Source organism: Macaca mulatta, chromosome 15 (assembly GCF_049350105.2).
Source record: "Macaca mulatta isolate MMU2019108-1 chromosome 15, T2T-MMU8v2.0, whole genome shotgun sequence".
Taxonomy (NCBI): domain Eukaryota; kingdom Metazoa; phylum Chordata; class Mammalia; order Primates; family Cercopithecidae; genus Macaca; species Macaca mulatta.
Genome location: NC_133420.1, coordinates 81559339 through 81584207, shown reverse-complemented (window position 1 = coordinate 81584207; position 24869 = coordinate 81559339). Strand labels below are relative to the sequence as shown.

General features: G+C 41.7%; 1 protein-coding gene across 1 annotated transcript in view; it reads left to right on the top strand.

Annotated features, from left to right (window-relative positions):
* Window positions 1-551: 551 nt before the first annotated feature.
* Window positions 552-24869, top strand: part of SH3GL2 (SH3 domain containing GRB2 like 2, endophilin A1) — a 226215-nt gene continuing 201897 nt past the window's right edge. Inside the window, exon 1 of the mRNA XM_015117643.3 lies at window positions 552-773. Within this exon, the coding sequence (XP_014973129.1) occupies window positions 729-773 (45 nt within the window). The 5' untranslated portion in view covers window positions 552-728. The remainder of the gene's footprint in view (window positions 774-24869) is intronic.

The following is a 24869-nucleotide window of genomic DNA, read 5'->3' as shown; positions in this document are numbered from 1 at the left end:
AAGGGTTCCTGTTCTTCTTTTAAGTCATTAAATTGTATCAGACAAGGGGGAAAAACCGTGTGTGGCTTTCCCTAAGGTAAGATAGGCTTAAGGGATATTGAAACTAGGGCAGAGAAATGTTTTCTGTGACCAACCAGTCACGGCAAGGCATAGAAGGAGCAATGACTTATTCATTAGTCCAGAAAGAAGGCCAATCCTTTTCGGGCTGCGGCTGCAGAGAGGCCAGGCTCAAAGGGGAGGAGAGCCGTCTGCAGGCAGCGCCGCCGCGGCCACCTGGAAGCCCAGCAAGTCACCTGAGTCGTGCGGGTGCCTGCGCTGCCAATCTGCAGCGACCCGTCCGCAGCCCCCGGGGGCAGGAACACCAGCCCCGGGACAGGAGGACGTCCTCGGCCCGCTGACTGGGGATCCACCCGCGGGTGCCGCTGAGCCACATCCTCGCAGCGGGCGCCGGAGCCCAGGTACCGCGCGCCACAGCACCTGCCCGGGCGTTCCCGCGCTTGGGGCGGGGCTTCCCGCGTCCCCTTTAAGAGGCCGCGTCACCCGCCCTTGACGTCAGAGTGTCTCTCCGCACGAGCCCGCGTCCTGCTAGGCTCCGCGCCCTCGCGCCCACAGCCCCGGCGGCGGCACGACCAGCGGCGGCCAGGCGAGCGCGCCGCCCCGCTCGGCCCTCCCGTCCCGCCCCGCCGCCTCCCTCCCGCACCGCAGCCGCCAGCGCGGCCTCCTGCACCATGTCGGTGGCCGGGCTTAAGAAGCAGTTCCACAAAGCCACTCAGGTAAGGCGCGTGGCAGGTGCGTCCCGGGGCAGTCCGGGGCGAAGCTGCGAGGGGGGCGCTCGGCGCTGGCCGTCCGGCGGTAGCTTGGGGACCTCGGCACCGCGCCTCGCCCGCGCCGGCCGCGCCCCGCCTCGCAAGCCAAGGCGGCGGCTCGGGGCATCCCCAGGCTGGGCGTCCGCCCTCGGTTCCCCACCCCCGGCTTGGTGCGCGCTGCCTGCCCGCGGGTCCCCGGCGTCCCGCCTGGTTGCGCCGCTCGCCGCCCCCGCATCACCTCGCGCCCGTGTTGCAGGAAGGGGACCGCGGCTGCACTGCTGCCCGGGCGGCGCGGCGGGGATTATGTAAAGTCGCCTTTTCCCGGGTGACCTTGCGGAGTCGGTGCGCCCGGCTGTCCCGGGATGTGTTGGCGTGAGCGGTGGCCGCACTGGGGGTGGCGGCGCGGAGGCCGGCGGTCTGCGCTCCTTTCCCTTCTGTGGTCAGAACCCTCCTTCCCCGCCGCCCGCAGGCTCCAGAGGAACGGAAGGCTGGGGGCTTCCTTTGGAGACTCGCATACATTAACTTTTCCCCGGAGAACTCGGTCGTCAAACTCCTTTGAGGCCAGGGCATGACCACAGTCTGCGGGTCTTAAATATTTCCCTTCAGCAACCAAATTGTTGAAGACTTAAAATCATCATGTATTTTAAATCGTTTTTAATGAACATTTGACATCGTGGATGTGCCCATTTTTCTTTATGGGGTTAATAGGTTGTGACTGTAATAAAACTAATTAATTTAGATTCTAATAATTAAAATCATTGGACTCGAAGAATTTTACATAGGGACAATTAAGCGAATACTTATGCTGTGACCTATTTCTTACATAATGTGTGTGATTACTAATTTTTTGTCTTTCCGAAACAGGTTCAAATTTACGGGATCTTTAGCTAAGGATTTTGATGACTTACCTCGAAATGTTTTTCATAATTTAGTGTTAAATAGTTTTTCATAGGTTAGCCTTAATTCATGAGCTTTCTCATAATTTCTCGGAAGTAGTGAGGTTTTTCCTGGGCTACCCCAGTGGCAGCTCTGTTATGAACCACATCCAGAAAAGGTGAGGGTTGTGTTTTACAGAACCTTGGTTAACTTAGGGTGACAGATGTAGCGTGAAATTCACATCGTGTGTGTTTCCACGCATGTGCATCATCTTCATCACATAGACTTGCCTTTATAGAATCAATTATACCTGTCAACTTAGGAAATCAGGAAAAGTAAGACTATTTAAAAATGTTTCCTAATGTAATTATTTTTGCTTTTCTATTACAATTGGAGTTATCTGTGACCTCTCTGCCAGACATGTTTATGAAAGTAAGTGCTTTGTTTGTTGATGTAGTTTGGAAGGCTTCTAATAACTTTATACTGCAAGTTCTTTCGGATTTACAGAACCAAGCATATGTGCTGCCCAGGAATTCTCTGGAAGGACTTCTTCGATATTACTAACCTTTTTGATTGCTCAGTTGGTCACTTCTCTATAGCATACCTCAACAATACTGCGTTTACCAACACGACGTCTTTTTTCCACTTTGATTCCATAGATTTCTTTTGCAAAGCTTAGTGCCCTCAAAGGCAATTAAAAGTCCTGGCTTTGGAGTGGGAAAGGCTAAGGTTTGAATCCTGCCTCTACTGCCTCTGACCTTGAGAGAGTATTTAACTTCTGAATCTGTCCTTGCTAAAGTGATAATTTCCATTTCTCAGGGTTGAGGTGAAGAGAAACGAGTGTGTAGAACACACGTAAAAAGTGTTCAATAAATGATATTTGTTGACATTAAGGATATTTTTATTAGTATAAAATACTACCCCTTATGCTATGAAGAAGTTACCCAAGCTAGACTTTTTAGTTTTTCCAACTTAAAAAATAATTAGAAGGCTCCATTTCAGCTAAAGCTTGAAGTTCTATGTAGCTCTAAAGTGTAGAAAAAATAATTTGAACTGTGTTAGGAAAGAAATTAAAAGGTTGGAGAAGGTCAGCGTGTGATGCGATACAGTTACTTTTTATCACACCGAATCCAAATGCAGAATCACTGCGTCATTGTCTTCCTTTTACTGAAAAGCCTTTTATTTGAAAGGTGAAGCAGCACGTGATCTCTTATCCATAACTTAGTGTAGCACACTCTTAGAAAGTCTAAGGCACAGGTTACTGTTCTGTGCATATGTATATTTAGGAGGGTATGTAATATCTGTGTTAATGTTTGCATGTGACAAAAAAATTACAGAAATAGTCCTGTCCTACTTTTTTAGCGATTTTTTTCCATGCAGGTCCGTGAACCTGATGTTATCTACAGAGAAGCTTTAGACCTAGAATTACTTCCTTTTGAGAACTGATGTGCTGGATAATATAGCCTGGGTTTGTTTGTTTGTTTGTTTATTTGAGACAGAGTTTCGCTTCTGTCGCCCAGGCTGGAGTGCAATGGCGCGATCTCAGCGTACTGCAACCTCTGCCTCCTGTGTTCAGGCAATTCTCTTGCCTCAGCCTCCCGAGTAGCTGGGATTATAGGCATCTGCCACCACACCCATCTAATTTTTGTATTTTTAGTAGAGACAAGGTTTAGCCATGTTAACCAGGCTGGTCTTGAACTCCTGACCTCAGGTGATCTGCCCACCTTGATTACAGGCTGAGCCACCGCACCTAGCCCGTAGTCTGGGTTTATAAGTGGAAGGAGTCTGTTCAGGCAAACGTTTCTTTCTATGGAATTGAGCTTTTTTGCTTGTGTTAGTAAGGGATGATATTTATGTTAATAAAAGTATATTGTTTGTACTTGGACTTTCTGATTAAATGTGTTACAACTGTTGTCTTATATTAAAATTGATTATTTCTACCTTGTTGCTGACAGTTATTTTCAATATATTTACGATTTGGAGGTAAAAAATGCTTTTGCCGAGTAATATTTATTAGAGGAGAAAATCCTTTCCGCATGAAAATATATAAAGATACAAAAAATTGATCATCTTATTTTCATATACTTCATTACTTAATTGCTCATAAAGATTATTCTTTTTTACTGTAAAAAAGGGCAAATGATCTTGTATTGCTCTTTTAGTGAGTTTTATTCATATTGAGATTTCATTTTACAAAAGTCACGTCAATTTTTTTTCACTTGCTTTAAACTGGCAGCAACTTAGTTAAAAATAGCTGTTTCCAGTGAACATGAAGCTCCTACAAAATCTGTACTTTTAAAAATTCACTCTATCGTGCATATGATGTGTACACATTTGGCTTTATAATAACATCTAAAAGTCTATTATAAAGTAAAATATATTAGGTCATTTTATGATTTTGCTGGAGCTGCTGTAACAAAGTACTACAAACTGAGTGGTTTCAACAACAGAAATGTATTGTTTCCCACTCCTTGAGATAAGCACACTTGAAGTCTGAGACCAAAGTGCCAGTAGAGCCATGAGCCCTCTGAAGTATGAGACAGGATCTGTTCCAGGCTACTTTCTTAGCTCTTGTGCTTTGTTGGGAATCTTTGGGCTTCCTTGGCTTGTAGATACGTCACCTTGGTCTCTGCCTTCACGTTCACATGACATTCTCCCTGTGTGTGTCTCAGTGTCCAAATTTCCCCATTTTGTAAGGACCTCAGTCATATAGCGTTGGGCAAGACCATCCTACTCCCAGTATGAGTTTATCTTAAATAATTACATCTGCAATGCCCAGCCGGGTGCGGTGGCTCACGCCTGTAATCCCAGTACTTTGGGAGGCTGAGGCAGGCGGATCACGAGGTCAGGAGATCGAGACCATCCTGGCTAACACAGTGAAACCCCATCTCTACTAAAAATACAAAAAATTAGCCGGGTGTGGTGGCGGGCACCTGTAGTCCCAGCTACTCAGGAGGCTGAGGCCGGAGAATGGCGTGAACCCGGAGGGCAGAGCTTGCAGTGAGCTGAGATCGCGCCACTGCACTCCAGCATGGGCAACAGAGTGAGACTCCCTCTCAAAAAAAAGAAAAAATTACATCTGCAATGCCCCTATTTCCAAATAAGGTTGTATTGTGAGCTACTGTAATTAGGAATTTAATATGAATTTTGGGAGGAGCACAGTTCAATCCATAAGTCATTATTTGCATAAAAGGATTAACCACACTATTCTATATTTGATTCAACATCTAAGAGGACAATTCAGCCTGTAAATAACATATAATTTTCTATTGCATCAAAAAGATATACTTTCTTCTTTTTTAATGAGTTGGTTAGTATATTGCTAAGGTCTGATTGTGTCCCCCTAAAATATATGTGTTGAAGCTTGACTGCCAATGTGACAGTATTAAGAAATGGGGCCTTTAGGAGGTGACTAAGTCATGAGAGCACTCATGATTGAGTCATGAATGGGATTAGTGCTCTCTTAAAAGAGGTTGAAAGGGTCACCCTGTCCCCTTCCACCGTGTGAAGGTTTAGCAACAAGGTACCATCTTTGAAGCAGAGGGTGGGCGCACACCAGGCACAGATCTGCTAGTGCCTTCATCTTGGACTCCTAGCCTCCCAAACTGTGAGAAGCAAATTTATGTTATTTATAAATTACCCCATCTAAGGTATTTTGTTAGTAGCCTGAACAGACTAAGACAGAAATATACCTATAATAAACTGTGTTTTCTGATTTTTTTAAATGATAAAATTAATTTGGGTAGTCTGGGTTTTATGATACAGTCTGGTATGTGCTTATTTGTCACACTTGGATTCCATAACTGGGAAAATTTCATTATGTTTGTGTTCTATGTCTTTTTGTTTTACCTAATTTCCTCATTGAGAATGCTGTATTTTATATAGATGCTTTGCTCAGGAGACCATTACATAAATCTTTTCATGCATTTGTTGATTTGGTGAAATGTTAAACTTGCTAAGATATTGGATTAAATAGCTAATTAGTTATGACTTTATATCAGTGAGGTTTTCAGTTTTTTAATTGCCTCTAATCAGTCAACTCTCTGCTGCCTTTAAAATCTTGGCTGTGGCTTGTTGCTTGACCCAGGATTTCTACACCCGTACCCTATCAGATTCTTAGCCAGTAGTCTCTAATAGGCTGCAAGGGGCCTATATATTTTATAAAATTATAAGTCACATTTTATACATGCATTTTTCTGAGGGAGAATGTCCTTAGCCTATCACCACATTCTTAAATAAATTCCTAATTGCTGCCCCTCCCTCCTCCCAAAAAGTAAAAATACGGTGGGGCGTGGTGGCTCACTCCTATAGTCCCAACACTTTGGGAGGCCAAGGCGGTTGGATCACTTGAGGTCAGGAGTTCAAAACCGGCTTGATCAGTGCAGTGAAACCTCGTCTCTACTAAAAATACAAAAAGATTAGCTGGGCGTCGTGGCAGATGCCTGTAATCCCAGCTACCCAGGAGGCTGAGGCAGGAGAATTGCCTAAACCCAGGAGGCGGAGGTTGCAGTGAGCCAGGATGGTGCCACTGCACTCCAGCCTGGGCAATAGAGTGAGACTCCATCTCAAAAATAAATAAATGAATAAATTCATCATGTCATCAGGAGAAAGTGAGTGTTTCTTACAATACCATCACTCCCGTTCTGTTACTGGGCTTTAGGATGCCTGATCAAAATGCAGCCTTCTCTGCATTAGTTTTAGCAGCAATCAAATATAAAAAACCTTTCCAGAGGTGTCAGGATTGAATGAGATAATGCTTGTGAGAGTGCCATGCTTGCATAATAAGGATCACCTGAACCATGTAAAACAAAATGTTAATGAGCTTGAAGTCATCGATACGATGATACACTGGCACATAGGCCTGTGGGGTATATGAAAAGAAAATGGTGACTGAAAATGATTTCCCTTTAGACTGAGAGTCCTCTTGATTGAAGTTTGTGTTGTTGAAACAGTTGTATTTTTGCAGGCTTTTTTCCTGTAGTGATTCTTTAATGTTTTAAATTGAGTTTATATGAATTTTGGTTTCAGTCTACGTGGAAAATTTTAAAGTAGCCTGCAAATTAATTAGAAGTGCCCTAAAAAATGGCAAGACTTGGTTGGGGCAAATGGTGACTGTTTTGAGACAGATATCATGGTGGAAGGGAGAGGTTTAATATTCAGTGGAGGGGAGCTGAAGCTTACAGAGCAAATTCCATTCTGCCAAGCTTCTTGTGCTGCATACAGAGTCTCAGGGCGTCAAGCAACCCGAGGGCTTTCTTCAGAGGAGTAGCTTAAGGCAGCGGAGAGAGAAGGGCAGCACACACTGACGAATGAATAATGAGAATTAGGTGAGGAGATGGAGTTTAGGAACTGCTTCAAACTTTAAGGTGGATTCCTGGTGGGCCTTTCTTGGGATGAGCAATTCTTCTGAATTTAAGGCCAGATAGGGGAGACGCTAAGTGGGTAAGAAGTCAGTGGATTTTTTGGCCTCCTTTTTTCTCTTTTTGTTCTTTTACTCCTTTGTCCTGTATTCTTTTAGGTAATGGTCAGTGAGGTGTAGCCACAAGAGGGGACACTGGAGAGGCTCAAGAAAACAGAGTTTATTATACTCACGGGTCTTAGAATGACAGTAGCACTGTATAGGAGGATAGGAGGGGGACACATGTCAGGTGGAGGTAACAGCTCAGAGCAGGATCACCTAAGCAGGTGGGAAACAGGTGGGAGCAGAGAGAGCAAGGACTGTGGGCCAGTGCCTTTACTAGTGGTCTCGGTGCAGTTCACAGGAAAAGGTGGGGAGGGATTTTACTGGTGCATTTTGGTGCATTTGGTGCATTTGCATTGGTGCATTGGTAGGTCGTGGTCAAAAGAAGACAGAGAGGTGAACTTGTGGTACGGGCCAACCTTATCAAACTTGTGCACCTGGTTACCTGGGTAGGGTGTTCACAGTTAGTGTATGTGGGAAGGAATGTTGAGACAGCAGTAGACAAACTATGAAGTTTTGAACCTTTGTAATACAACCCTTCTCAGTGTTTTTGGTTTAGAATTTCTTTGTTTCCATAAACACTTAAGGAGCCCAAAAGCTTAAGAATGATGCACATGGTATCTGATGGATAATAAAGACTAAAAAGAGAGCTATAACTATACTTATTAAAATACCATGATTGTGAGACCCTGCCAAGTCTTTTACGTTCTACCAGCAAAATATTTTCATGCTGTACTAAATCATTAGCTGATGACAAATGCTTCAGGAAATAACTTCACTATTTATGAAGGTTTTACATTTAGTACAACTTCTAAATGCCAAATATGATGTTGTAGTTGCTCTACCCTAATCTCCCTCCCCACCGGGTCAAATTGTATATAGTAGGGATGAATATGGAGAAGCTGTTAGTAATACTTGTGAAGAACCCACAGCTCCATGGAGGTTTGCTTGGGTACTTAGGACACTGAAGGACCTCTAGGCAGTGTTTTCTGGATCCTTTTGAATTATGATATATACAAAAAATAGAAATATCTTTTTTATAGTTCAAACTAACCTTTCCCCATAGATATTAATGGAAACAGTTTTATAATGCTGAGAAATATCTCAATATCAAGGTATATATTAGTCTGTTCTCATGCTGCTAATAAAGACATACCAGAGACTGGGTAATTTATAAAGGAAAGAGGTTTAATTGACTCACAGTTCTGCATGGCTGGGGAGGTCTCAGGAAACTTACAATCGTGGTGGAAGGGGGATCAAAAATGGCTTTCACATGACGGCAGCGTGGAGAAGTACAGAGCAAAGCGGGGGGAAGCCCCTTATAACACCTTCAGATCTCGTGAGAATTCACTCACTATCATGAGGACAGCATGGAGGTAACCACCCCCATGATTCAGTTACCTCCCACCAGGTCCCTCCCATGACACATGGGGATTATGGGAACTACAGTTTAAGATGAGATTTGGGTGGGGACAGAGCCAAACCGTACCACAGAGTAACGCTTGAAAGAAACATAAAGCAGATAGTCAGCCTATGCTTTTAAATGTATGGGAAATCGGCTGGGTGTGGTGGCTCATGCCTGCAATCCCAGCACTTTGGGAGGCTGAGGCAGGCAGGTCACTTGAGGAGTTTGAGACCAGCTTGGCCAACATGGCAAAACCTCATCTCTACTAAAAAAACAAAAATTAGCCAGGCGTGGTAGTGTGCATCTGTAATCCTAGCCACTCAGGAGGCTGATGCAGGAGAATTGCTTGTGCCTGGGAGGTGGAGGCTACAGTGAGCCAAGATCATGCCATTGCACTCCAGCCTGGGCAACAGAGCGAGACTGTCTCAAACAAAACAAAACAAAACAAAACAAAAAAACCTAAAACAAAACAAAAAAACAGGAAATAATGTCCACAGTGAACGATCCCAGTGAGGAAAGGAAAGAAGGGGAGTCAGGACAGTTATTGTCTGTAATAATGATGGCATCCTGCAGGGGGCATCGTGGAGTCCCCTGCCTGCCGGTAGAGGAAGTTCCTTGGTTTTGCAATCTGGCTCTGCAATCTGGGAATAACTCTTTTGTTCTTTCTTGTATGTATTTGGCCAGGTCTAAGGAGGGTGAGAAGAAATGTGCCCTCTTTGGGAACAGCATAACTTTTTCAGTCAACTTCCTGTTTATTTAAATTTGGGGACTGTTTTACAGTCACAGGCTTTTAACTACCCATGGTTGATGTGAGTAATGAAATTTCTTCAGAAACTTACTAGGCTTCTGGCCAAGTGCTGTAGCTTATGCCTGTAATCCCAGCACTTTGTGAGGCTGAGGTGGGGAGATCACTTGAGGCCAGGGGTTCAAGACCAGCCTGGCCATCATGGTGAAGCCCCTTCTCAAACTACAAAAATTAGCCAGGCATGGTGGCCTATGCCTGTAGTCTCAGCTACTCAGGAGGCTGAGGCACGAAAATTGTTTGAACCTGGGAGGTGAAAGTTGCAGTGAGCCAGATGGTACCACTGCACTCCAGCCTGAGCAATAGAGTGAGTCACTGTCTCAAAAAAACTAAAAGCAAAAAACAGAAAAACTTCAACTTAATAGGCTTCTGATCTGTTTTCTTCTTGTCAGTTTCATTTGCCAATTTTGATGATGGAAATTCTTTTTTCGACCTAATTTTCAACCAGTAGACTTGGTTGTGTTACTCTGAACTTAGCAAGAGGGCCTGATACTTTGGCTTAGCCGAGAAGTCTTAATGGTACTTTGTTGCTCAAAGTCTTTTTCATTTATATTTCCCATTATTTGCTTCAGGGACTCAGGATGACCCTGGATGGGTTCTGCCGTCTGTAACACATGGTTTTCAAGGTTGCCAAAGGGAAAGAGTATGTTTGAACAAGCATAGGAGATATCCATAAGCCAGGCCTGGAAGAGGAATATGGTAGACAGAACGCTATGAATGTTGGTGACTCTTGCTGTTGTGTACTTTCCTCCCCTTTGAGTGTGGGTGCAATGTTCAATTTGAAAAGATGTTATTCCTGAGATTTTAACTTTATAAGACAAAAGGGAGATTATATGATTGGACTTCATCTAATCTCATGAGCCCTTTAAAAGCAGGATATTTTCTCTGGCTGGTAGCAGAAGGAAAAATCAGACAGACTGGAAGTATGAGCAGGACTGGACATGCTGTTGTTGCTTTAAAGAGGGAGGGGCCATGTGAGTAGTAATGCAGCAGCCTCTAGGAGCAGAGAGCAGCTCTTGAATGATGACCACCTAGGAAAATAAGGACCTTAGACCCACAGCCTTAAAGAACTAGACTCTGCCAAGAATCTGAGGGGTAGGGAATTCTTGCCCCCAGCTTCCAGATAAGAGCCCAGTCTAGCCAACACCTTGATTTTGGCCTTGTGAGGCTCTAAACAGGCAGCCCAGTTAAGCAGGCCCAGACTTCTAATTTAGAGAATTGTAAGATAATAAATGGGTATTGTTTTAAGCTGCTAAATTTGTGGTAATTTGTTATACAACAGCTGACAACGAAGAGAAGGAATAGTTCCTTCTGTTTATGTTTGGTTGGCTGGAACTTGTAACATGGCCCCTCTGTGGGCCTTGTTAAGCCTTTTCTCTAAGAGAAAAGCCTAGCTATGTGCCCAGGATGTAAAAGTGGGTTTTTGGTTAAAAAGCTAGGAGTTTTGCCATTACTGTGCCTATAATTAATTAATTGTGTGTCTGTATATTAATGTATTTGTGAGCTTGTAGGTGTATGTAGATGTGCATATGTACCTACACAACATGCATATGCTTGTATGAATTTTAAGTCTAGTTTGCTGAATAAGTCTTTTCTTAATACCTACGGCTCAATATGTTCCATGTGCCTTTTGAAACAACATTTCACTCTGTCACCCAGACTGGAGTGTAATAGCGCGATCACATCTCACTGCAGCCTCAATCCCCTGGGCCCAAGCAATCCTACCACCTCCGCCTCCGGAGGCATGTGCCTCTATGCCTGGCCCGTATGCCTTTTAAATATATTTTATATTTTATAGATTTTTTCCTACAGTGCTTGGGCTTTTTGATATTTAGATGTTTTTCTTTGATGAGGCACAAGTTTATTTCTGTGGCCCCTGATCAGTTTTTTGTTTTGTTTTGTTTTGTTTTGTTTTGCGGATGAGTTTTAAACAATGGCACTGTTCAGTACTTGCTGAGCAGTACCTTAGCTTGGTGGGCTGGTGGAACAGTGACAACTTCACTAACCTTGGAATAGGGGCACTACGGATCTGCAAAGAAGTTTCTGAATTCTTAGTCTCTGACAGTGTGGCAGGGATTTCAGTGAGAGTAGAGGAGTTGACTGTTAACCCTACATCTGTTTTTGTGCTTGGGGAAGGCTGACACCAACACAGAGAGTTAAATGCCCTTACCTAGTACAGGCACATTAGATGGCTACATGGTACTTTGAAGTGGTTCATTATGTTGTTGAGGATTGCAGATTTGTGTAACACACTTGAAGTGTGTTGTGGTGTAAACAGCAGGGGTGAGGGTGGTCGTGGGCCCCGTAGCATGTGGGCCATTGTCTGTGATGTGTTAACCCCATGCTCTTTGATGTGATTCATGGATCCTTAGCCCTGAATGGTTTTCTAGGTACATGTGGTAGACGATGCCAGACACAATTTGGAAGGCATGAAGTCTGGCATCCTGAGATATATTTTAGGGACTTGGTGTCAGTTGAACAGCTTGGCCAGGGAGAGAATAGTGAGGCCTGATTTTGTATCTGAGTGGTAAGTAACCTGAAGGAGAAGTGTCCTATAGAAATTGATTACAGGGAGGACACACCTCTCACTTCTGTTGTCATTTTCTGCATATGCTGCTCACTGAGGTGACCCTAATGTGCTTCTTTCTGTTGAGTTAATGTTGTGTACAGTGGCTTGATGGTTGAATTTATACCATTCATTATTTTACTGCTTAAGTGGCTGCATCTGGGCAGGAAGGACCTACAAACCCTTTGCCGTGGCCATCGCACATCGTCATCCTCTAATTCACTGGATAAAGGAAGTGTTTTCTGGAGGTGTTCGTCAATACTGTAGTTAAGAGTTTACTGATTAATATTAATAGCCTGTTGTCCAGAGATCTTCTACTTCTTATGATCAACCTTGCACTTAAGTTCTATCTCCCATTTCACTTTTTAATTAAGTTTAACAAACAGTGAAATTGTTGTCCCTTGTTCTCTTTTCCATTCATCTCATCCATTATGCTCTATGTATTTTGGGCCATTTGAAGCTCATAAATATAAAATCTTTGGATTTTTCACCTTTTGGTCATCATATTCACCTTAAACCTAGTCCAGATTTTCCAGAGATATTTATAGTGCTCATCATCCCTGTGTTCTAGACATGGAAAGCTCCTTTTTCCTAGCTCCGAGAAAAGCTAGAATGTCATTCTTTACGCAACTTACGTTGTTCAGAAGATATTTTTGTGATCATTAAGGTGCATTTAGTTCATTTTTGCTTTATTTTGTTTTTGAGACAGGGTCTCACTCTGTCTCAGTGGCGTAATCACGAATCACTGCAGCCTCGTCCTCCCAGGCTGAATCCTCCCTCCTCAGCCTTCCAGGTAACTGGGACTATAGGCTCACATCACTATTCCTGGCTAATTTTTTTGTATTTTTCGTAGAGACAGGGTCTTGCTACATTGCCAAGGCTGGTCTTGCACTCCTACTCAAGTGATATGCATTCCTCGGCCTCTCAAAGTGCTTGGATTACAGGCATGAGCCACTGTGACTGGCTAACATTTAATTCACTTTTTACAAGCTCTTTAAGCTACTTTCTTTGTCTGAAGACATACACATTTAAAGCATTTTGATACATTTTCACCAAAAAAAATCACCTTACATAAAAGGACATGTCTTAAACAGAAAGCTTATCATAAAATCTCTATATCAATTGTTTTCCTAAATTGATGACTGTTACCTCTTCTCCTTTTATGAAGCAGTGAGTTATACTGATAAATGATGTATACTGGCTTGCCCTTTATAATATCTAAATTACCTAAATTCTTAGTGTTGTCACCCCTCCAGTGACCGCCAAAAAAGGTCAACAGGTCAGAGGTAAATTAGCATTTATGCAGGAATGGGGGTTGCAACCTGGCTAGCAGTCAGAGATTGCACCACTCGAGAAGGGCAAGGGGGCTATTTATAAGAACTTATTTAGATTATGTAAGTTGCTTGTCACGTTGTTTCATTGGTGTATTAAACAGAGAAGTCTTTGATCAGTAGTAGAAGGGTACATTTGCATCAGTCAGTCAGGAAAAACCTATATTCAGAGGGTTTGTAAAGATTAGGACCAGTTTTACTTGTATTGTGTAGTGGTGAGAGCACGGTTGTTTGTGAAGGAATGTTTTTCACAGTTCCTTTTTGGGTCTCAAAGTTCATCAGCAGTTTAACATGGAGTCAGTAGCCCAAGATGGAGTTACTGATGTAAAGCCTGGAACATTGCTAAGCTCATACTGTCCAATAAAACTGTGTCTAGTGGTCGCTGCTGTGAGTGACTCAGGTGAACGTAGGCATTTTCCGTAGGCTTCTTCCATATATGGTAGAATAATTTGGCTGTTTCCTAAGTGTATCATTCAGTTGTATCTTTACGACATTTTGTCGATCTGTGTTCGTGTTTACTGACTATATTAGGGTTCTCCAGCAAAACAGAACCAACATGATGTATAGATATATGAGAGGGATTTATTATGGGAATTGGCTCATGTGATTATGGAGACTAAATCCTGCAGTATACTTTCTGCAGGCTGGAGAACCAGGAAAGCCGGTGGTGTAATACAGTCCCAGTCGAAAGGCCTGAGGACCTGAGGAGCTGCTGGTGTAAGCGCCAACCTCAAAGGCCCAAGAATCTGGAGTTCTGATGTCCAAGGGCAGGAGAAGATGGAAGTCTTGCTTAAGAAGAGAGAGCAAATTTGCTTTTTGCTCTTCCCAGGCCCTCAAGTGATTGGATGTCTGCTGCCCTCAGATCTTCTTTGCTCAGTCTACTGATTCAGATGCTAATATCTTCTGGAAATACCCTGGCAGACACACGCAGAAATATTTTACCAGCTATCTGGGTATTGCTTAACCCAGTTAAGTTGACACATAAAATTAATAATCACACTGACATAATTTAAAACTGAATCATTGTATCATTTTCATAAATGGAAAAATCACTATCAGTTATCATATAAAACAAAACTAAGTCCTGGATACTCTTGCCTGAGTAAATCTGTGAGCTTGAGGTTTATTCTGGCTTTGTTAAAACAGGAGATTAACAAATAAACAAGTAGTAGATATTCTAACAATACCCTGAGATTTCCTCCTTCACTAAATTAGAATGGAAGAAGAATAAAACGGATATTTTAATTTGGGGATTCAGTGTTCTTAAGGACCGTGATATTGTGAAATATGTATTTTGTCTCCCTGTTTCCTCACAGAAAAAAACTTCTAAAACCTATGGGATCACCAGAGTGGTAACTGTCTTTTCTCTGCTATGAGATGACCGGTGGCTGGGGACTCCTATAGCTTCAGGTTGGGGGCCATTCACCAGAAAGACCAATGTATGCTTAGAGGGTTGGGACTTTCAGCTCCACCCTCCAGCCTCCTTAGAGGGGAAAGGGGGTGAAGGTTAAGTGGATCACCAAAGGCCAGTGATTTAATCAGTCATGCCTACTTAATGAAGCTTCCATAAAAATCCAACATCACAGGGTTTGGGAGGATTTTCACCCAGCTGAACATGTGGTGGTTCCTGAAGGAGGGTATGCCTGGAAAGGTTATGGAAGCTCCAGGCTGCTTCTCCCATACCTCGACCTATGCATCTCTTCCATTTGACTGTTCATCTGTATCCTTTGTAATACCTTTCTAATAAATGGCTAAACGTAAGTAAGTGTTTCCCTGAGTTCCGTGAGCTGCTCTGGCAAATTAGTTGAACCACAGGAGGAGGTTGTGGGAACCCTGATTTATAGCTGGTAGGTTAGAAGCACAGGACTGTGCTTGTGACTGGCATCTGAAGCCAGTTGTGGTACTGAGCCCTCACCCTGTGGGATCTGACGCTATCACCAGGTAGTGTCAGAACTGAATTGAATTGGAGGACACCCAGCTGCTGTCCAGTGGGGAATCATCTGTGGAATGGGTTGCTGGTAGGGAGAAATCCCCCACATTTTGATGACCAGAGGTCACAGAAATAGTCTCTGCTGGGTATTTTGAGATATATATAATAGGAGAAACTGAGTTTGTTTTTTTTCTACATCCTTACAAGGACACAAGTCTGTACCAGCTGTCTTGTTCAAAACATGGCCCTTCCCATACATAATTTGACTATGGAAATGGTTGACCTTTTTCTGACTACCAAGGAGTTTGCTGGCCATAACGGGTATTTAATTATATTTTAGAAAAAGGAAGGTCATTTGGTTAGAGCAGCACTGAGTCATCTGTTCTGTGCCTGATGTTCAGAAAGGAGGTAGACATGTTCTTTAAGGGAGGCTCTTGAGATAATTTAGAAAACGGTGCAGCAGCATCCATCATCAGGCTGTGTGGCACAAGATCAATAGGAGCCCAGAATTAGAAGCTCAGAGACTTCAGATCTCCTACTTTTCCCCTTCTGAGCACTTGCGAGACCCCAGGCCGTCACTAGTCATTTGGTCTCAACTTCTTCCTCCTCACACCCACATTTTCTCGGTTGCACAGCTGAGGTGATGTGGTCCTGGGCATGATTTTAGGTTCTGACATTGTGTGCTTCTGGTCTTGTTCCCCTCTGGTTCATTATCTAGTGTGGCTATAGTGACTTTTCTAAAGAGCAAATCTAGCATTTTTTCTTCTTCTTGAAACTCTTCAGTGGCTCCTTATGGCTCCCAGGATAAGTTCCTCTGGAGTCCTGTTCAGGAGTCTGAAGTGTCGTCTGTGTCCTGCTCAGTGATCTACTCTCCTCTCACGCTCGAAATGTACCCTGAGCTGTAGCTGTGCTAGTTATCGTGACATCTCGCAATTCTACCATACAGTGTTCCTTGCCTTTCAAGCCTTCCCACCATGCTCTTCCCTCTCTGTGGAAATTCCCTTCCTTCCACTTTGTATTTGATTAATCACTACTTTAATTTATCAGCTTGATATTTTCTCAGAGAGGTTACCCTTCCCTCATTTAGTGTGGGTTAAATGTCCTTCTGTGTGCAATGAAAATTGCGTGTTGTGGGAGAGGAACAACATACACCAGGGTCTGTGGGGCAGGGGTGGGAGAGCATCAGGACAAATAGCTAATGCATATGGGGCTTAAAATCTAGGTGACAGGCTGATAAGTGCACCAAACCACCATGGCATATGTATACCTATGTAACAGACCTGCACGTTCTGCACATGTATCCTGGAACTTAAAACAAAAATTAAAAAAAATTGCCTGTTGTACCTCTGTGAAGTGTAGTGCTTGGCCCACTGCTTGACAAGCACCAGTCTCCTTGATGGTGTCCTCTAGGGTGGGTATAAAGAGAGGGACCCTGCCTTTCTATACTTCATTCTGTTGCCAGTTCCTAGCCTGTAGTGGGCATTTAATTGATAGTTGTTGAATGAATATGTAGTTCCTGTTTCTTTCTATTGATCCTTATGTATATTTAAAAGGGGGTCCTATGCATATATTTTTGATGTATTCATTTCTGCTTAAAATATATCACAGATTTCTAAAAGTGAATGTAGAATTTAAAGCACACCCTCATAAAATTGTAAGTCTGTAAGTTTAAAATAAACTTCCTTCATTGTACAGATGGCTAGCCTAGGTACTATTTTAACTCATTTATTACAGCAACCCTGTGGACACTATTATCCCCATTTTACAGATGAGGAGGCTGAAGCACAGAGGTGGTTATACAGCTTCAGTGGCAGAGTCAGGATTGAAACCACACCACCTGGTTTCAGAGCCAGTAACTGCCCGTAGTTTTTAACCATGAGTCCTATTGTCATCTTAAACATCAAACCAGGGCATATCTAAAAGATCTTAGCAATCACCAAGAAGAAGAAATGAACACTTTAGTAGAAAAATTAGGCAAAAATATGGAAAGGCAGTATTTGAAAGAACAAGTGGCCAAGATACGAATGCAAAAATCAAGGAAATCAGACAGCAGTATCTGACATTTTTCATTGTTTAGATTGGCAGAGATGAAAAGGATAATAACATTCTGGGTTAGCAAGCGTGTGAGAACATGAGTCCCCATTTATGGCGGGAGTGTAAACTGTTAAAACACTTCTGGAGATCAGTAGTTCTTTTCCCTGTAATTCTATTTTTAGGAAACTATTCACAGAAAATAAATGTATAAGTATGTACAACTTATAAGTATGTACAAGATTGTTCACTGTAGTAGTTATTGTGGTGAAAAATTGTAAACAACCTAAATAAGGGATAAGGAAGTAAATCTGTATGTCAATATTGTGAAATCCCTACAGTTGTTTTATCTATAGGGCAATATTTATTGCAGTAGGGAAAGATTCATGATTATTGCCAAAATGAAAAAAGCCGGCCATAAAGCAGATATGTAATATATAGTAAGCCTGATATTGTAAAAATATAGCCGTTATAGTAGCCAAAATGCACTGAGAATTTATAGACCAGGCACCATGCTATATTGTTACAGTAAGATTATTTTTTAAATGAACATTTGAACAGTGATTATTCCTGGTCAGTGGGTTTATGGGTGAGCAGTTAGTGTTTCTACATTTTTTTTCTTATCTTTGGTAATTTGATATATTAAAAAATTTTTTTCCACTTCATTATCTTTACTTGAACCCCACTTTCTCAGGATAAGTTGAAAACAGGGAGTGAAATAATTTTAGGAACCATCATGGGGACTAGGAGCAAACCTAGTTTCTAGCCAAGTTCTAGAACTATAAATAGATGTCAGTTTGTTTCATTAGGCATTTAGCTTAAAACTATGGGAACACCTGCCCTGCCCTCCATAGAACCCTGAATTAAGTTGTGCTGCTGGGGTTTCTTCTGAATGCATGGCTACTTTTCTGGTTTCACCAAGGAGAAGTGTACGAACATTATAAATAAGCAGCTGCTAATGACTTTTGCTGGCATTTCTTTTAAATGAAGATTTTTTTTCAGTTCCCTAGTCTTATCCCTAGGAAAAGTAGTGTCATAGCATTGACACTGTTTCTTCGTAAAGGGAAAGAGGGCAGCTAAGACGTGTATAGTGTATTGGAGTGCACCTGTAAGATGTTCTTGGTAATTTGGTGTGGGCTGTTCAGCCTCATTCTCCAGCCCTTAGGCCAGGAGTCTCCAGGGCATCTGTCACTTCTTAGCTTCTCAGCAAAAAGCCTGTAGGCAGTGCCACTCTAGCAAAACAAACAAGCAAACAAAAAATGAAGTGAGGGAGTGATACCTGAGAAGATAGGAGACATTCCCAATGATCCCTGTTGAACTTGAATGCAGAACATTGTTAACAGTCTTTGGCAGGCTTCTATTTTGAAGGCGAAAATACAAAGTTTAGGAAACCATAAATGATAATATATTCTTCTCACCAACCCAAACAAAATAGATCAAAATGGAAAAAACACTACCGTGAAACACAGCCTCAGTAATGAGATGGGCAGGCCACTTTTGCCTTTCTCCCAGAGAGGACACGTCTAGCAAGATCCACCGGACTGCTGATGGTGGTAGATTGCTGTGTACAGGCATGCGTTTATGGAAGGTCTGGCTTTGTCTAGGAACTGCCACTCTTTGATGGCTTCAATGGCAAGTGCTTCGACCCCTGAGATAAATAATTTCTGTGAAATCATTTCTAGAGTAAGGCTTACTTTTCCAGCCTCTGCAGCATCTTGTGATGTTTCTGGGGACAATGTTAACTTGTAAGTTGAGAAACAGTTGAGACTGCTTCAAGAGATTTGTTTTCTTGTGTAGTAATCTGCTGAAGCATATACCAAATTGATGTTTTTATTTGCTGCAAAACCTCAGGTTTTGGTCCTTTTAAAGTAGTTTCAGATATCAACATTTAAAAATAATTAGCCAGGCACGGTGGCTCATGCCTGTAATCCCAGCACGTTGGGAGGCTGAGGCGGGTAGATCACTTGAGTTCAGGAGTTCAAAGCCAGCCTGACCAACATGGTGAAACCCCGTCTCCACTAAAATACAAAACAATTAGCTGGGCGTGGTGGCACACGCCTGTAATCCCAGCTACTCGAGAGGCCGAGGCAGGAGAATCGCTTAAACCCAGGCAGTGGAGGTTGCAGTGAGCCAAGATCATGACACCGCACTCCAGCCTGGGCAGACAGAGTGATACTCAGTCTCAAAAAAAAAAAAAAAAAAAAAAAAGAAAAAAAAATTACTATGTAACAATGGTTTTTGAATGAAGGTAGATGTAGCATAATGGACCTTTGTTACTTATGTATTCTGTATTATGTACTATGTGCTTCTTAGGTGGTTCTCTTAAGAGTGAGGGTTTTACAAGATGCTTCTTTCGTAATTGGACACTACTTGTAGAAAGTGAGCTGTGAGTTTGTTTGATTTGTATGTTTTTCTTACCAGATTATGGCACTATCCATTAATGAGCTACTCTATAAATTATTTGGATTAAAAAACTCTCCTTGGAGAGTTGCAAGGGCCTACCTGATCTGACCCTGGCCTCTCCACCCTGACTGAGGGCCAGTTTCCCCCCTCTCTGTTCTCTGGTCATCCATTTGTTACAAACAGTAGGCATTCATCCATTACCTGCCAGGCTCTGTGCCGAGTTTTAGGTATAGAGAGATGCATAAAATACTCATTCCCTGCCACCATGGAACTGGCAGTATAGTGTGGGAGACAGGCCAATGATTATGCAAATATATAATTAGAATTTGTCACAGGTGCAACAAAGAGCAATGCAAGGGCACTCTCACGTGGAGGTCATACCTGACATTCTGTTGTGGAGAGAGACCATGTTCTTTTCAGTATGTAGAAAGGTTAAGGTTGTCTGTGAGGTACAGCTGGGGAAGCTCTCATCAGCTGGCATCATTCAAAAAGTGAACAGGGTACTACTATTTGTACATAAAAAAGAGCAGGCTATGGTTTCACAGACACTTTAGATTCTTACTCAGAGAGGATAGCTTTGAGGATAAGGAACTACTTCTCATGTCTTACTGAAGATAGGGTCATGGAACATCTCCAGCTGGAATAGTTTCTCTTTAATAAGATTGTATGATATGATTTTACATCATTATCTTTCTTACGAAAGACCATAACTCTGTCTCACAGAAATGTGTGGTCATGGAGTGTTTCCCTGAGGTTGTGTCTTTAAACTGAGAAATTGAGGCTGAGAAGAAACCAGGCCTTTGCAGAGCTGCTGGCCGAGGGGTTTGAGCCCACCCCCCACCTGCCCACTTCATGTCATCTTGGAGCCAGTTCACTCCCACTCATCCTTTAGACTTTAATCCAGATGGTACTTATTGGAATCCCTTTCTCTGACCTAGTAGGTTGGATCAGGTTCCTTTTATTACATTCACCATGGTTTGTGATTGTGCATTAACTTTATGGCCATTCGATTAAATGCCTGTCTGCTTCATTTGGTCTCTAAATTCCTGAAGGGAGGGATCAAGTATCTGCTGATCTCTTGGGGTAGTTACCATTATGCCCATTTTACTGATGAGGAAACTAAGGCACAGAGAAGTGTAGTGCCTCATCCAAAATAATACATAGTATTAATGGTGGAGGCAGAGTTTGACACTGGCAGTCCATCCTTTCGAAGTTGGAATAGATTTTAAACGAATCATTTAATTATTTAATCGGTCAATGGAACAAAATAGATAGTCCAGCAATAAGTAGTACATTGTGGTTATTTGGTGTACAATAAAGGCAGTATTTAAAATCATCAAAAAAAAATAGATTATTTAGTAAATGGCATTTGGACAGTTAGCTTTCCATTTGAAAAATAAAATTTAATCCTTTTTGTCACATCTTAGAATAAATTTTAAGTAGTTGGAAAATATGAAGGTAAAAGAGTGTAAAAAGAAAATATGGTTTCTTTTGAACTGGGGGAATACTTTGTAAACGTAACGTATCGTGCAGAGACTATGCACTATGGATGAAGGCTGGTGAATTTTTGCTACTTGTAAAAATGAAGAACTGCTGAGTAGCAAAGGATGCTAAAGATGGTTGAAGTGACTAATGGAATTAAGATTTGCAGCATACTAGTAAAAAATAAAATTTACAAAACCCAGCCTTGGCAAGGGTATGGAGCCAAATGGCACTGTATTTCCTGCAGGTTCTTCTTTCTGGGATCCAGTTAGGCAATATGTGGCAATATGCAGATTCCCTTTGATAAAAGTGCTTCTTGGGATTTATCACAAGTAGGATAATTGGGGATGTGCAAAGATGTATGTTCAAAATTTATTGCTGTGTTAATGGTAGTGAAATATTGGTCCAGTCATATGATAGAGTTTTGTGAGGCAAGTGGTGTGATCGATATTCACATGGAAACCTTTCTTTGTTTCTTTGATATTCACATGTGTTCGGTTGGGAGACAGATTCTAGCCAGGCATTTGTAGCATGAACCCATATGTAAAATTGTGGGTGTGGCCTGTGTATGTACTTTTGGATGAGTGGTGATTTGGAACTAGGGTCACAATGTTAATTATCTCTAGATGTGGGCTTTCAAATGTCTTCTTTTTCTTACAATTTTTTAAAATGTTTCCTTTAAAAAATATAAACAGCAAACATATGCCTATTGATAATAAACCTATCCAGAAATGGGAATAAATATCTAAGACTAGCTATCTTTTTTTTTCTAATCTGAACAGTTATTTTGCTTATGAAAGACAAAATTAGGACACTTTGTCATTTTGTGTTTAAATTCTTATAATACTTATTTTGGGCTCCTATACATGCTCTTCCTGCGTTTGGCTTTCGTAGCCACTGTAGTTGGGATGTTTGAAATATTCAGGGTGCTGAACAGCAGTTTAGACACAAAAAAGTACATGGGTGCAGAAGCATTTTCATTACAATTGCATGAACGCTGGAGTTTATTCTACAGCCCAAAGCCTTCCTGGATGAACTGGATCAATGTTTGATAGAAACACAGCCTCTTAAGCATCAATGTTCTTAAACTCTTTGGTTATTAATTAAATGTCCTATGTTCTTTAGCCTTAAAAAGTAGGAGAAACTAAGACAAAGGAGAAAAAAAAATCAAGATGTCAAAGATAGGAATGTAATGTTGAAGGGAGAATTTCAGATAACCCACCTCCACACACGCCTTTCTCAGAGTGACTATTAAACAGCACAGCTGGCTCTGATTCTGATCTTTTCTCAGTCAGATCTTCAGAGAACGGTTTTAATAAAGCATTAATTATGGAGCATCCCTACACGAACTGTAGACAGGGATCATTCAGCTGCGTAATGTTGCTAATGATATATTTATGGAATGCTATTTCCATCCTAGTTTAAGGTATCTGTTGCTCTTAGTTACTGGGACTATGCTGATTTCAGAACTACAAACAGCTTTTAACATTCAACACGCTAACTGGTTCGGTGTGTATGTTGTACTACTTTGGTTTTTGTGGGGAATGGACTTTAAAGATTAGTTTCATGCTTATCCACAGTGTGGGGACATGTTTGGTATTTTTAAAAACTCTTTACTTGTTGTCTGAGGTGAGAAATTGTTGGAAGGCAGAGCAAAGGGGAGAAAGATTACGATATTTATGCAGGTTAAAAATACCATGTGAATTTAGAGTTTAGAGGGTAGGATATGGCAACCTTAATGAGTGTTGGAGCTGCAGTAGGTAATGGATCTTTAAATTTTTTTCTGCAATTTTTGTTGTTTTCATTAGCTCAGTGACAATCACTGTGATCACCTCCCTTAGTCAGCGTGTCCCTCAGCATTCTTAACCATTGTGTATGTGTATTACTAAGCTTTTCCCTGGGTGCCTTGTATGTGGTGGTGTTTCTATAGCTTTATTGCAGTGCTCGATGTCTTCACTTAATAGGTCATGTGGTGGCTGTGCCTGACCTGCACATGGTCATTTCTTTTTGGTTGCTGAAGCCCAGGTTGTCTTAAGACACACATTTTTGTTGTTGTTGTTGTAATCAGTTTTTTTTTTTTTTTTAACAAAAGGGCATACAGCAAGATGGGTGAAAGGTGGAAAAAATAAACACAGGGCTTAATGTTCACAGGATATTTTTAGACTTAGAAGCAGCTTGCTGCTTTCCATGAAATAGTTGAGTGTAATTCATGACTCATGTTTCCTTTTTGGTGGTTTTTCTTTAAAGGATGAAGGCTGGATTTAATTGTGTGTTTGTGCATGCCCCTGCAGTTTGGTTCTCTAGATTCACAGGAGTGTGTTTATTTATTAACTATGTCCATAATTTCCTTTCATCCTTTGTAAAATATCTTTTTAGTCATAAAAATCAAATCATCTTCCCATGTAAGCTTCGGAAAGGTGAGGTTACATATTGAAACAAACTATGACTGTAGTTAAATTTTTTTATTTTTTAGGGATAGCAGAGGAAGCGAGTGAGTGGTTCAATAACATTGTTAATTTTCGAGTTCTCTGGAATGCTTAAATAGAGTTGAAGTAATTTTTAGGTCATTTTGAGTTGGTACACTTTATTTTGTGACTTGTTGAATCCTAACCCCAAAAACTTGGGTTATGGTCACTGGGGAAGAGAATCCTGTTGGTGGGAAATCTTCATCTGTCCGTGATGGGTTTGATGCTGCCAAATAGTTAAAAGTAATTACAATTCTGGTAGTTATGAAAGATAAATGGTCAAGCTTGGGAGTCATGAATTGTACTTTTGGGCTGGGAATCTTATAGATTGTTCATATATGGAAAGCATTTTAAGGGCATTGCAGAGAGCCTTATGGTTTAACTTCATGAAACTTAACTCTTCCTTCCAGACTCCCACCTTCAGAAAACCACAGAAACAGCTCTATTTATTGGGTTCTATGACTTAAAAGAAGAAAAGACTGATGAGTGACAATTAGACGTCTTTAAATTCTTCTCTGGACCTAAGGCAGGATGCTTGTGGCATTTCAACACCTTCCTCGGGATCAGAGTGGGGAGAGATAGAAGTGATCTTTATTTTTGGGACCACAGCTTGAAATGGGGCCGCTGGACTGTATTGGATTTGATTCTGTCCAAAAAGTGAAAGTAATGATAGCTGCTGGGCTCCCATCTCCCATGAAAACCCAGTCAGTTCCCTGTCAGTTTAATTGTTGTTTTCTGAGCTCTTCTGTTTTGAACATTTTTTAAAAAGGCTTCTGCTTTCTTCTAAGTGTTTTGTATCATACCCCAGTGCAGAGGCCACCGGCCACCTTGCCTCTTTCACCTCTGTCTCCAGGAGATTGGCAGGTCTAATGGCTGTCACAGTAGAGCAAACCTTCCAGGTGACTCTTGACCCCTTGAATGAGTAGTAGCCTGATCCCATGTAGACCTGGCAGTATAAAAAAACTTTAATATTATTGATTTTCAAAAGGATTATAAACAAAATGCTAATAAGACAGTTGATTGTCAGATTTTCCTCTTTATTTCTCCATTTTTGGGGAAGATGGAGTGGGAATAAGGTAGGAAACACATGCACCAAAATGAAAACATTTCGTGTAGGTTAGAATAACAAGGACTTCTATTACTGAAGCATTCCTTTTTTAATGTTGACTAACTGCAGGATGGTTAAAGAAATCCTACAATTATTCTAGACGTTGATGTGCTATCAAGAAAAATCCATCTTAAATCCCCTGCAAAGTTCATTCAGATCTTCCTCATTGTGTTACTCTACTTGAGATTAATTTCTTTAGGTAG